The following is a 14,869-nucleotide window of genomic DNA, read 5'->3' as shown; positions in this document are numbered from 1 at the left end:
TGAGATGCAGGCTGTTCTGCAGGGATACGTGTGTATAACTGACACCCCAGAGGAGAGGTGCCAACCGCGAAAGGCAAACTATATTTACATTTACTTTCCCATACACCTCACCGTGCCCGAGGGGAACCGGCGGAAATTGAATTCCATCTCACAACGTCAACATGTCTATGGAAAACAAACATGGCAAATTTGCTTGGCTGTGTCCAAACGCATTTATTCCGTGTGCCTGCATGAGAGAGAATGCTGCAATGATGGAACGAGAGAGTGATGTGCAGAGATGTGTGTCTGTTCTCTCCTTATCAAAGTAAGGGGCGAGAGGGGAAAACTGTGCTGTGAATTTAAAATGGCAGAGAAATGATTTGTGTTTGTATGTGAGACGTCTGTGTGAATGTTTCCTTTGAAGAAGACAAATCCTGGAATGTAAGTCCTGCATGTTGCTTTTCACACACACACACACACACACACACACACACACACACACACACACACACACACAAACACACACACACACATGTGGCGTTAATTAACCTGTCATCAAAAATGTCACTAAGGGAGAGAGCAAGGAGGAGAGGGAGTGAGAGGAGTTGAAAGAGAGACAGAAAGTTGAAACTAAATACAAGGCCTCGGTTAACAACACGGTTCCAAGGGTGAAAGGTTTGCCGTAAGCATCTGATAACAGAAATCTACATTGTTATGGATTTTGTGTTTCACATCTCTCTTACCTCTCTCTTTCCTCTCCCTCCTTCTTCCTCTCGTTGCTCCCATCTCTGTCTGTCCCTCCTCCAGCCATTGGACTATGAAACGAAGAAAGCATACACCTTCAAAGTGGAGGCCTCCAATGCTCATGTGGACCCCCGCTTCCAGAACCTGGGCCCGTTTAAAGACATGGCAACGGTGAAGGTGAGCGTTCTGGACGTGGACGAGCCGCCCGTCTTCAGCGAGAGCTCCTACGTGATGGACGTGGACGAGGACACACCTGTGGGCCTCATCATCGGCTCCGTAACCGCTCAGGACCTGGACGCAGGCAGCAGCCCTATTAGGTGAGCACACACGCACGCACGCACGCACGCACGCACGCACGCACGCACGCACACAGACACACACAGACACACACAGACACACACAGACACACACACACACACACACACACACACACACACACACACACACACACACGCACACACACACACGCACCCACACACAGAGACACATAAACACAAATATAGATACACATACATAGACTAAAACATACTCCTACTCATTCAAGATGATGTGTATCAAAGCTATTTGAATCTGTAACTACACCACAATAACCCAGAGATGTAATTTCCTGTAATATGTGTACAATTGTTGAAGATATTGTAGTAGTTTTTAGTAGTTATGTAACAAGTCACCACAACTGAGGTCATATTAGCATAGAGCTTGCTGTGTTTTCAGACACTTAGCACTTTGTGCTAACACACGTATTTATGCAAACACACACACACATGCACACACACACACACACACACACACACACTTCATTGAGACACGGGGGGCAAATGCTTGAAGAGACAATCACACACCTCACAAGTACAAATTCACACACACACGTGCGTCTAAAGAGAGGAAGAGAGGAAATTCCAACAGACAGACAGAGCTCTTTGTGTGATGCACACAGGAGAGAGAGTGCTTCAGTTTAAATATTTAGTGTGTGTGTGTGTGTATCTGTGTGTGTGTGTGTGTGTGTGTGTGTGTGTGTGTGTGTGTGTGTGTGTGTGTGTGTGTGTGTGTGGTATTACTATTCTTAGACAAACTGAGGTTGTAGAGTGGGGCCTCTAATAAACACCCTGCACCAGAGAGCCCATCCCGTACAAAAGGAGCCGACGCCTCAGAAGATATTAGCTTTAAAAATGCATCGTTCATTCAGTAAAAAGACACCGAAATGGACATGAGAGTGGAGTTGTTAGGGATAAAAGCTTTTAGGCATTGTTGGTTTTTTTTTCTTGTTTTTCTTTCTTGCTTTTGTCTTTTAAACTTAATTATTCAGGAGCGCCACGGCTGACATTGTTCTTGGGAGGCACTCATCTCCAGACAATACTCCCATCTGGGCAGCGGTGCGAATAGACTTAAAGCTTTCAGAGGAGCGTCTTTGACCCTTACCTATGCAGTTTGTGCAACCACAGCGAGGAACGGCTTTCTAAAGTGCTTCCTGTTCCGTTTCCCGCCGCCCGCCAGTTTTCAAGCACTCCAGACTCCTTGAGGGCATGCTGTTTGCGATCTTTGTGCGACTTTTCTCTGCTGATCTGGGATCAAACAGAGGGGGTCAATGGGTGGTTAAAAAACACTACTCTTATGCCACATGGATGCGCCATAGAAACTTCTGGAAGATGAATGGAAGAAAAATACAGTGCTTTCAACTGGAGAGAGAGAAGGACAGAGAGAGAGATAGAGAGAGGCAGCAGAGTAAACATCATTTGTGGTGTGGGAGCCACTTTCATGGAGAGAAAGAAGTGACTTTAAAAGGTAGAGGCCTGGGCGATGTTGCCTTGATACTTGTATATTAGGGCAGTTAAAACTTTTTTCCTTAACATTAAAAACAGATCACAGAAAATCGTATTATACCCAGGAGAAATATAGTTGCATTTTGGAAGTTAACCAAAATAATCTCATTTCTTCCCCTTTTCTCAATCTTGCCTTATTGTTAGCACGCAGTGCCTACAATTTTTCTCCAGTCTTCTATGACACGCCAACATGTTCCTGTCCCCATTTCCATCTTACCATGAATTGTTGTTCTTTCACATCTCAGAAATAACGCAGAGACACAGTTTCTAGGCAAGCAGCCCCTCGTAAATATCTCTTAAAATGCAATTTCTTTGTTGAGCTATTTGTCTTAGCAGACAAGCGGTTTAATGGAGCAAAATTAAAGATGGAGCCCGCTGATGAAATGATTTAAATTCTGTTTGATGTGGTTGCTGCCCTGCGCAGCAGCTGCGCGCATTAGTGCCACTTAAAAAGAGCACGCTTCCCCCCGCTAAGTGAGCTTCAGCGGCGGCTTTAATTGCGAGCAAAACTTGTCTGGTGTGGCACTCTCAGCTGAAACAGAGCCTCTGATCGTACACAAAGAACTTAAAGACCTGGTCAGGTCTCATTTGGGGGTACTGTGTGCCTAAAACACACACACACACACACACACACACACACACACAAAGCATTCCTTCACACACAAACTTCTTACTTTTCGCAAGAGAACAAGAAAAGCAAACAAATGAACAAGTAAGTAAATAAACAATGATTAGTAACCAAGGAACAAGAATAAGAGTAGTCATTAATAAACATGAGTAAATCTCTGTTTTTTTCATAATGTTATTGCATGATACATTGGTACAATAACGATACCTGATAATTACATTATTGTGCAAAAGCTGTGGACTGGACCCCAAGTCCATCCCCAGCCAAACTGACACGGCATTGAAGAGTCCTAGCCTTGAAGTGACAATGTGCTTAAGGCCGAAAAAAGAGCTTCCCTTTTCAAAGGAGCGGCCTGCACTGAGGGGCATTCATTGGAGTTTAAAGACTTAGTCGCTGAAGGACTTTTGGTCATTTCCACACACCCTCTTCACTAACTGTAAGAGTGGGAGGGAGAAAGAAAGAGAGAGAGAGAGAGAGAGAGAATGTGATAAAGGAGCAGAGAGAGAGAGAGATAGATAGAGAGAGATACAGAGAGGATGGGGGTGTGAATCTGCGGCCCAATGCATGGTGAAAAGGACAGAATGGAGGACTTCACCCATAGATCAATTGTGATTAAAATCAGGTGTGGGTTTTAGATATTCCCCGCACAGACTTATACATATTTACAGCAACACACCTTCTCTTCAAAGATTCAGGAGAAGTCAAAGATTTCCATTTTGTGATTCAGAACTTCTTCACTGTGGCAAACTCCTAGATAGCGTGGGCAAACTGCACTTGGGGTTCATCTTTGCATATGTCAGCATTGCTGAATAGGAGGCACAGCAGTTCATAACAGCAGTTAATAAAAAAACATATGCATATTGTTATATGAACTTTAAGGATTGGGAATAGTTTAGGATTAGTTAGAAATAACATTGAAGCACGTAATATCAAATTGTTGATACATAGTTATAATTAGTGTGTTACACTTTCTACACGGTCTAATTACAATGTTGAATTAAAGGGGATACAATTCTGTACTAATGTAAATTATGCCTACATATTCTAAGTTGCACAAATTTATGAATAAAAAGTAGGATTGCATGTATCTGTATTACTACCTTGAGTCTAATGTACCTTGGTGTACTGTGATCTGTTGTAGGTACTCCATAGACTGGAAAAGTGACCTGGACAGCTATTTTGACATTGACCCCGTGGAGGGCACCATATCGACCAACGAGCTCCTGGACAGAGAGTCCATCGCCCAGCACAACATCTCCATAGTGGCCACGAAAGTTAGTAAGTATGACAGCCAGTCACTCTCGATTCGTCCAAAAGTTAGCAGGAGTGTCAGCACAGGGGACTGATTTTTCGGAGCACTGGAGTGTATTCTTTGACTTTTTTCTTTTCTTTTTACCATGGCAACACCAATGACGTGGCACGTTAACGGGCCTGCCGGCGGTCAGTGAAGACTGTCGGAGGCCGTTAATTGGCTCCAATAAAACACGCTCAAATTCACGGATCATCCATCATCAGGACGCTGCCTCTCCCTCGTCTTGACCTCTTCAATTTCAAAGTGTCCTTTTCTCCCCTTCTCTCTCGCTCTCTCTTTCTCTCTCCCCTTCTCCCTCGCTCTCTCTTTCTCTCTCCCCTTCAGTCCTCTCCTGACGGTCATGCCATTAAAGGTTTCTCATCTCAAATTTCATTAGCTTTACAAGACGAACCCCATACCCCCATACCCCCCCATTTCTCAATCTCAGCGCATTTAAAGGCCATGACAATCACTTCCGAATCCCAGCCTTCATTCAGTATTAGCGACGGAATGACTGATCTGTGCCAATAGATCTCATAGAAACACAGATCCCCCCACACACACACACACACACACACACACTCACTTTTCTTGTCTGACACACACAGCAAAGCATTTTATTTCATTTTAGATGTGTCATCGTGCTAATTGTGTCCATGTAAGAGAAGAGGGAGGCAAAGCCAGAGATAAATAAGCAAATCTGCTGCCATCAAGACATCAAAATGGCTCAGAAGCCATCAAAGCCATTATCTGGCGAGGAACTCAACAGCGCTCAATCAATGTGATGTGTGGCTAGCAGCATGTTCATTAGGCAGGCCCCGGTAATAAGGGTCGTTAAAAGTTTAGTTTTTATCGTCACAGAGAGAGAGAGGGAAGGAGGGAGGAGGGAGGGAGGGAGGGAGGGAGGAAATTATTCACTGTCTCCCAAGGTTCCACTGCTAATGCAAATGGTTTCTTCTGATAGCGCTAATTTGAGTTTCAGAAGACAAAAGTTACGGCGTGAGATACTGCGACTGACTCAGTTATTATTATTTATTGCTGTGCCGAGTTAATTTGACATTTTTGTTTAGGACCCGTCATGAATATGATTAGCGATTTAACATCTTTCTTTCTCCTTCTGTCTCTCTTTCTCGCTGTCTGTCTGGCACACACATACACTCTCTGTTACTCTCTCTCTCACACACACACACAAACACACACACTCTTGCTCACACAGACTTAACCAGTTCATTATCGGCCGCAATTGGTATTAAAATGAGTATTCCTGCCTCAGAGGAAATTTCATGAAATGTCCCTTAAAACCTCAGCTAATAGTGCCTTATGTTTATAGTCTCTTCATGATTTTCCTCTCATTTCAGCTGAAACAAAGTTGTATTTAGCTACAAATGTATTCAGAGTGTATTAGCATTCACCTCTGATGCTCATCTATGTACTATGTGAGAAACAAGGTCTTACAGCAACAACCAGAGTACTATTGCAGATAACGTTGTACGTATGTATTACTATGGATTCACATTCATAAAGAATTGTAATATTAAAATCAATGGCTTGAGTCCTTCCACAGTAACACATCAATAAGCAACAAATGTCAACTATAGTTGCAGTTTAATTCTGCCCATATAATGGATCATTAGACTGCAACAAGATTGTTTTTCCAATTTGTCTTTTATAACAATTCTGATAAGAGTTTGCAGGCCATGTTGTAATATATGTTTGATTAAAATGACATTGTACTGTATTAAATTGTTTCTTAGAGTAACAGACATGTAGGATTGACATTGAAGGAGTTGGCACCCATGTATGTATTGTACTTATGGAAATAACTCTTTCTCTGTAAGCACAGAGTTCTAGTCTTATCCCTCTGAATGCAATATGTAAATGTCACCAGACTATAAACCTAGAATTAGATGCAAGGAAAATGCATCACATTGCAAATGCATCACACTGTAAAAGCTTCTTAATCTTACCTTTCAAAGCAGACTGATTTACAGCTGTAGTTGTTAAACAGATCTCTTTATTCAGGCTAGAGCGCCATCCAGTGGAGAATGTAATACTCTCTCTGGTTTTCAATCATGGGATACAGACGGATTTATTTTCATAGTGACTAATGGTAAACTTGAGTTGTATCTACCTCCCAGTCACAGACATTACTTCATGAACACAGTGGATATTTCCATGGGGAACTCCAGAGGATTGCAGAAACATAAAGTAACCCACATACGCTCTCATAAGCACAAATATGAAGAAATATTGGCTTCCCACACCAGACACACACACATGTATGGACACACACACACACACACACACACACACACACGTATGGACACACACACACACACACACTCACAAATGTATTTACACGTGCACCCACACACCTATTTCAGCAGTGAGATTGCTTTTCACTACCAAGGTCATCTGTGGGTCTGCAGGGTTCCAGGCGTCTCCCTGGGCGATGGCAACACGCAGATCCCTCACACGACCTCCTGGTCTGGAACGCCTGATAACATCTCCCCCGCTTAGAACCCTCACAATGGACTGAGAGAGAGAGAGAGAGAGAGAGAGAGAGAGATGGAAGGAATGAAGGAAGGAAGGAAGGAAGGAGGAAAAAATAAATATGAAACACATGGACCAAGGCAGAGAAAGAGAAGTATAGGGAATAGGGAGCGGAGCAGCTCAACAATCTCAAAGGTCTCTCTGTAGTGAAGGGTGCCTCTTACTTTTCAACACAGAGACAGTGGAATAGCCAAGAAGGTTTCAAGTCTTCATTACGCTCTTTGTAATTCTCACATGTTTTAGATATTTCATCCAGTGTATTAGTTAATATGTAACACACAATGCCTGTTGTTGAATTAATGCAAAATGATTAGCAGGGCAGGATGGCCATCTTGATGGAAACGTCCTCATTATTTAACACAGCCAAACTGCGACTGTGCTGAAATGTGCAAGTAACAATGATTCAGGGGAGTCCAAATATTACACATGGCCTTATTATTGATTTCATTAATGGAGTAAATGATACAGTTTATTCTTAATGTAAAGCTCACCTAAAACAACCGGTCAGTTCAACAGAAAACTGACATGAGAATGCAGATAGTGTAAGATAAAACTGTTTAACTGACTCCATTGGTATGCCACACTGCACAAACCAAAACTTGCATTTCCAATAGAAGCTGTTTTTTTTTGCTGAAAATCTGAATGCCAGCGGCAACAAACTTGTAAGCACACAGATATCTGATAAACTAAAACTAATCAGATGGCAAATTCAGCTTGCTTTTTATCAGATACCCACAAGCAAGCATGCGATACAAATTAGAGCATTCAAAGGAGCAGTTAGGTTGGGTATCTGAGTGTAGCTGAGCTCAGACCAGGTGTCCTTGTGTACATAGTTGATCTAACACACACACACACACACTCACAAACAAACACACACACACACACACTCACAAACACACACACACACCCATACACACACACACACACACACACACACACACCCATACACACACACACACACACACACACACACACACACACACACACACACACACACACACACACACACACACCCATACACACACACACACACACACACACACACACACACACACACACACACACACACAAGGTAGGACATTAATAAATCATTTTCTCATAGCATTACTTATTTTGTCGATGTTGATCAAGTCCTGTTTGTTTGCCTAGACTCCTAGAGCAATATTCAATCAGGCGTTCCTCTATTTCCCCACTAGAGGTCAGCATTGGATTATATTTTCTCTGCTTTGCTCATTCTTCCTACCTCCTCCTGAATCCCAACATGGCTTGCTTAGAAGTGGAAGGGTGGCATCTCTGTGCATAGAAGTATTGTGTTCCCACACTCTATGCATGATGTGTGTCACAAACACGACGTAGCTCAAGCAGGTGTAAAATAATAGAGATTCTGTTTTTCTCTGCCCACAGATAACCCAGTGCTCACCAGCAGGGTAGCCGTGACAGTTCACGTTAACGATGTCAACGAGTTCCCCCCTGAGTTTGCAATGCCCTACGAGACGTTTGTGTGTGAAAATGCAAAAGAAGGACAGGTAAGTCTCACTTGATTGGATGGAGGGATGTCTAAAGGACAGGTATAAATACTAATGCTGAGGCTTTGAGAGAGAGAGAAGCTGACAGACATCCATAAAGATAAATGACTCGTAATGGTTGCAAGTGAAAGCACAACCTGTAGGTCAAACACACTCTTTGAGTGGAACACAGACCCCGTTTCCCACCTGAAACTTGAGGGGAATAGAGAAACAGATAAACAGAGATAGATAGCGAGAGAGAGAGAGAACGAGAGAGAGAGAGAGAGAGAGAGAGAGAGTGTGTGTGAGAGAGAGAGATAGAGAGAGAGAGAGAGAGAGAGAGAGAAAATGAGAAAGAGAGAGAGAGTCATGCAGAAAGTTGATATACTATGTCTACTACTGGGCACAGAAACTGCTGTCTCACGAGGGTTGCTATCTCCCACAGCTAACCAGCAGCTACATATTTACTGCGAGAGATTGAGCCTCACAGGCACCTGTGTGTGTATGCCTACCTGTGTGTGTGTGTGTGTGTGTGTGTGTGTGTGTGTGTGTGTGTGTGTGTGTGTGTGTGTGTGTGTGTGTGTGTGCGTGTGTGTCTGTCTGCATAGCACAAAGAGAAGGTGGAACGAGGAGGCGAGGGGAAGATGATTATCATTCACAGCCGAGGCAGATATGCATCACGATGCATCTCTTTCCATATTTCCATATCTGTGTTCCTATCAGTCTCACCACCGCCTGAGTCCCCCCCCCCCCCCCCCAACACACACACACAGCCATCCCCGGCAGTCAGGGCCTGCCAAAGCAGATGCATTTTACATGACGCGCTCTCGGAAGCTGTGCCAGTTCACGCTAGTGCACCTTTCAAAGCCCACCTGCGCCTACAAATAAGCCCATTAGCAAACATGAGCTCACTGTTAGCACTGCAGCTAAGCCAGCAAGTGGGAGCCTTCTGGTAAAGCTGTTAGCCAGGCCAGCCAAAGCGAGCGTGCTGTTAGCACTGCTGGCTAGGTTAGTAAATATGAGACTGCAATTGACCCTGCCATAGTAGCAAACGTAAGGGGCGTGAGGTGTTAGGACAGAAAACATGACCCTAATGTAAGCACCAGCCTACTGGCTGTTAGCAATGTTAGAATGATTGGCCAAACCAACAATCACTTTTTATTTGTATAGTTATTCACCTGAACATGGCTTCAATAGGCCCAGATCCGACCTCTGAATTAAGAGGTTGTAGCTTCACTCCTGTTGGAGCAGCGCTGGCTGGCTGGCCGGTTTAAGCCGTATCTTACGGGCCAATAATAGTCTGTCGCTGGTTTAAACTCAGCAATAGTGGGCTAGTGCTTTGTCCTTTGTACGTCGCTTTGGATAAAAGCGCCGGCTAAATGTAATGTAAATGTAAATGTAGTGCCGGTGTGTGCTGGTGTTTGACTACTTCCTGCTCTTGCGGATCGAAACCCCTAGCGTAGGCAGGACTAAACACAATCAATGCTGTTCTGTTTAGTGCATATCATAGAGCAATATATCATAAATTCTGCTCTAAGTACTGTATGTTCAGAACACATGCTACATGCCACTCAGGAGAGCTGCCCGCCCAGCATGAAATCAGCCTTGCCTTCTAAAAACAGATTACTCCAGTAAACCAGCACATACAGCTGCAAAAGCACGTGCCAAGTCCCTGATACTTGAATGCTAGTCTCTCAAGAGCACGCTCATCAGAACGAGGTGAGGGTATTTACTGCCATCAGAGTAGGCCTTCACCTTTGAGATGAATAGTGAGTCTTAGCCCTCAGCAGCAGCATATAGGAATAAAGGTATTTCCCCTCAGGTTCTGGTTACCCAGTACACTCAGCACCATGGTTATCTTTTCTTCTCTGAAAATCCAAGGGTCTATCATAGATTTGGGCCTCCCCTGCGACAGCCTCTCGACATGATGTCAAGGATTCCCCCTTGTGTGAATGTGTTCCTGCCTTACTGCTTTCAGTAATATCCCATCCCTCTATGTCAGGTTCCCTTAGCACATTCCGTTGCCGGTGACCTCTTAACTATGCTGTATGACGCGAGCGCTGATGGGGCGTGGTGGAGATAAGGAGGGCTAAGTGGGATGGGGTAATTAGCCGGGATTCCGGCACATGCGCTAAGATCCTAATAATCTGATATGATTGGGAGTGAAAGTGTGTAATTATGGAATAATCCTTGATGGTGCCATGATAGATGGAATGTGTTTGAATAGCCTGCTGCGTGGATGATTTTCACAATGTGTGTGTGTGTGTGTGCGGGCGTGTGTGTGTGTGCGTGTGTGAGTGTGTGCGTGTGTGTGTGTGAGCGCGTGCCAAGCTTGATAATCATTTTGAAATGCAAATACCTGCAGACATACCACATGACATGTGGGAGCTACACCTGCTTAGCCATGTTGACACACACACACAAACACACAAACACACACACACAAACACACGCACACACACACACACACACACAAGTAGATTATGTACACTAACACATTCCTGTATGCATCACAAGGACTGGAGAGTTTCCAGATATATACATACACTGAAGCGGCAGTAAGCGTCAAACACTCGTAAGCAATAGATACGCATAGGGTGAAATATTTGATTTGGTCAGTTATGAAATACATTTTTAAAAAGAGAAGACATGGAAATATCAACACATGCGAAGAATATAATATAATATGGGGAGTTCTACTACATTATTCATTTTTGAATATATTCAAAAGTTGTCCCAAGATCGGGGCAGGCCTCAGTTTGACTTCCATTCATTCTGTATGCATGAGGCTGGTCATGGCAATATGCTCATTTGGAAGCACTTTACTAAGGGGGGGGGGGGGGGGTGTAGGGGCTACTGCCAAGCGTGGCACAGTTCCAGCAGAATGATAAATAAGTAAATAAGAAAAAGTTGGAGACAAACTTTCTGACAGCATTTTGAAGTTTCTCTTAACTTGACATATCTATTTAAAGGCAAATACTTCATCTACATTGCTACAGTGTGTGTGTGTGTGTATTTGTGTGTGTGTGTGTGTCTGTATCTGTATGTGTGCGTGTGCATGTGTGTGTGCTATGTGTGTGTGTGTTAGAGCGTATGTAATTGTGTGTGTATGTGAGTGTGTGAAAGAAGGCAGAGAGAGATAGAAAGAGGATAAGAGAAAAATATGGGAATAGAGAGAGAGAGCTAGAGTGAGAGCTACAGGAGACGCAGTTTGGGCCTTGCCAAGTGAGCCGCCTCCAGTGAGATTGCTTTATAAATTACCATTTGCATATTAGTCAGATCCAAGAAGTAAATTAGAATGACTCCCCTCCAACAGAGAGCTTTTTCACACCTCGTAATTGCCAGAGGAAGCCTCTGCCAAACACACACACAAACACACACACACACACATACATACAAACACACACACACACACACACAAGAGAAAAAAAAATAACAAAGTGCGGAGCGACAAATCTGCTAAACAAGGGTTACACTCTTAAAGTATTAATGCAACTATTAATTAATTAAACACGAGCTGAGCCCACTAGAGAGGATCGTAAACACGGAGTGTGACCATACGCGCTCCCACACACACACACACACACGCGCCAACACTGGGGGCGATCACTCAGAGATGTGCAAACAGCTGCAGGCACATTTTTAGAGCGATATTAGGAGAAGTACAAATCATTGTGTTTCTTTCAATAAAGGAGCCTCAAATGCACTTCCTCTGTAAACAATGCACTCTTGCTGTCTGAATGCAACAGGTTTATATTGTTTTGTTTTTGTTTGTTTTTATATTTATTTCATGCCTTTTGTCCAACCATTTAATTACAGGTGTCCCAAACGATGTTTGACTAGTTCAAAATCATTAGAACAAGACAGCAATAAACAATACAAGACCATCCCTGAGAAAATAGCCTTTACATTGACTAATACATTAAGCGTCACAGCTGTTTGCACCACCTAATCATTAACATCATTAACACGTTACTGCAACCCAGACAGCTTAGTGGGAAGCCAATAAGCCCCACGACACCATATCCCCTCTCCCCATTCCCTTCCTAACTGCACATTCAGACACAACCCTGATCATAACCACTGAACAAACCTTAAGGCATTATGACAAACTATGAAGAGAAAAAACTTTCAACTTTCATACTGCATCTCCATGTATAAGTCTAAACATATTATACCTTCCCAAATATATTACAAATGTCATGTATCTGCTATACAATAGTACAATTTGCTATAAGGTAAAATAGCATTGCAACTTGTGAATAAATACAATAAATATACAAAACCATACAACATATTTCTGTACTCAAAATACTTGCAATACTGCAATAAAATGTTTTCACTGACAGCTACCTTTACTGTATGAGTTGCATCTACAATAATCCATGTAGTCATTGTCAAAACATCTTAGATCACTCCACACTCTGTCTAATTGCGACTGCGCCTTCAATCATTCTTCAGGGCTAAAATGTCTGACCCCGGCTTCCCCATCTCCCTGCCCTGTCAGACATGTGCACCCCAGGCCATTTAAATCATTCATATCAGCTTCCCTCACAATTGTCTAGCGTATCACAGCACTAAACCTGAAGGACAGAAAGAAAACACACATAACCCCAGTGTCTTAACCTATTGACGGAAACATCAAATGCAGAGACCCGAACTGCATTATTCAGAAGGAAAAAAAATCAAAAAGTGTACATGTGCTCAGAGAGGTCTGTTTCTGAGGCACAAGGCTACATCTCACCATAATCTCAGCTTTGCAATATCTTTGAACTGTTTCTAACTTTTTACATTGTGAGTATAACATTAAGTAAAATATAACATATACGTATGTTCTAACAGCACATTGATACTCTACACTGAAACTGACACTGACCCTAAACTCAGGCCTAAATATGTAAATACAACATGCACACAGTGCTAAGTAGATATTTAGCTATTTACTGGTAAAACTGTTTTGACTTTATATACTTTCCTCTGAAAAGTAACTTTGACTTGACCTGTCCCCTCTTACATTGTAATTAAGTTAGTAAGTGCAATTTAACTCATTTTATCTGTATTTAACAGCACATCAATTCCTTGCAGTTAAATACACACTACTGCTAAATTTAAACCTTGCACTGGTAAGCTCTAAATGAAATGCTATTGTGCATCATTGCCCAGTGTGTTATATGGTACTTCAATCATCTTAATAGTGTAGTTACCATGGAATAAGGGCAGTGCAGTACAAATATTATTAGAAGCTTTACTGGTACTCAGTAGGATCATGTACATATAAGCGCTGCGATTCAGGACACAGAACTACATTCAAGTCATACTGTACATCGTTACAAGTTCACACACGTGGAGCCTGTCTTCAGGGGCCTTGCTTCTGTTCCATGATGGTGTTTGTAGAGGAAATGGCCGTTAAGCTGAACTCAAATATAAGATCGGCGCAGTGAAGCTCATATCCAATATACATCATCGGAGACATCCTAGACACGGCTGGAACAATTCATACTTCATGACTCCATATAGCAGCAGTGGCTCAGGTGCAGCAGAAGGAATTGAAAGTTTAACAGGTTTTTGCCCCCTGCGCGAGTTTTTATGTTTGGACTTATTTGAGACGTGACATCCTCTGCACTGCTACTGCTTTGTGGGGTGTGATTTTTTTTTCTAGGTGGTTCTCTGGTTTGAGGTGATCTTAAAAAAAAAAATGTGCTGTGTGCCTTCCAGCTTAAATGCCTTTCTATCTATACTGTCTCTGTATAATGCATGGTAAATGATGCTGGACACATGTATGTAGAATTTGAATGTACCGTATGCTGAACATTAGGAAATAAGACAAGAAAATCATAAAACTAGGTTTCTATTTCCCCAGCAGAACTGTATTCACTAGCGGGTGAAATTATTTATGTACAATTTATATTCATATTTGTTTATTTATAATCATATATTCAACATGATGAAATATGACTGCACTAGCATATTTAAGCTAAGCTAAGATAAACCAGACATCATCTTTCCAGCAGAGAGGAGAACACTGGGCTGACTGACGTTTATTAACATGTGCAGGTGATCCAGCTGGTCAGTGCCAAGGACCGCGACTTGCCACCAGCGGGACAGAAGTTCACCTACAAGGCAGCACAGGACGAGAACGAGATCAGGAACTTCACCGTGCGCGACTTTGGGAGTAAGTCATGTTTATGTGCCTTTGCACATATTTTGTTGGATTTACTGAATCGTAATGTGGACATCTTGTTGCACATACATGAAATGTGTTAAATCAACAGACCATTGCTCTTTCAATTAACAACATATATTTAGGTTCCTTAAAATAGACACAACTTAACTAATTAAAATTAAATTG

At 42.6% G+C, this 14,869-nt stretch overlaps 1 protein-coding gene across 1 annotated transcript in view; it reads left to right on the top strand.

Annotated features, from left to right (window-relative positions):
- LOC105897225 (cadherin-12) overlaps positions 1–14,869 on the top strand; it is a 119,811-nt gene that overhangs the window by 94,946 nt on the left and 9,996 nt on the right. Inside the window, exons 7-10 of the mRNA XM_012824130.3 lie at positions 787–1,040; positions 4,313–4,449; positions 8,420–8,541; positions 14,575–14,692. Coding sequence (XP_012679584.1) covers positions 787–1,040; positions 4,313–4,449; positions 8,420–8,541; positions 14,575–14,692 — 631 coding nt within the window. The remainder of the gene's footprint in view (positions 1–786; positions 1,041–4,312; positions 4,450–8,419; positions 8,542–14,574; positions 14,693–14,869) is intronic.

This window comes from Clupea harengus, chromosome 17 (assembly GCF_900700415.2).
Source record: "Clupea harengus chromosome 17, Ch_v2.0.2, whole genome shotgun sequence".
In the NCBI taxonomy this organism is placed as follows: Eukaryota; Metazoa; Chordata; class Actinopteri; order Clupeiformes; family Clupeidae; genus Clupea; species Clupea harengus.
Note: the sequence above shows the minus strand (reverse complement) of the source record. Positions and strands in the feature narration are given on the sequence as shown.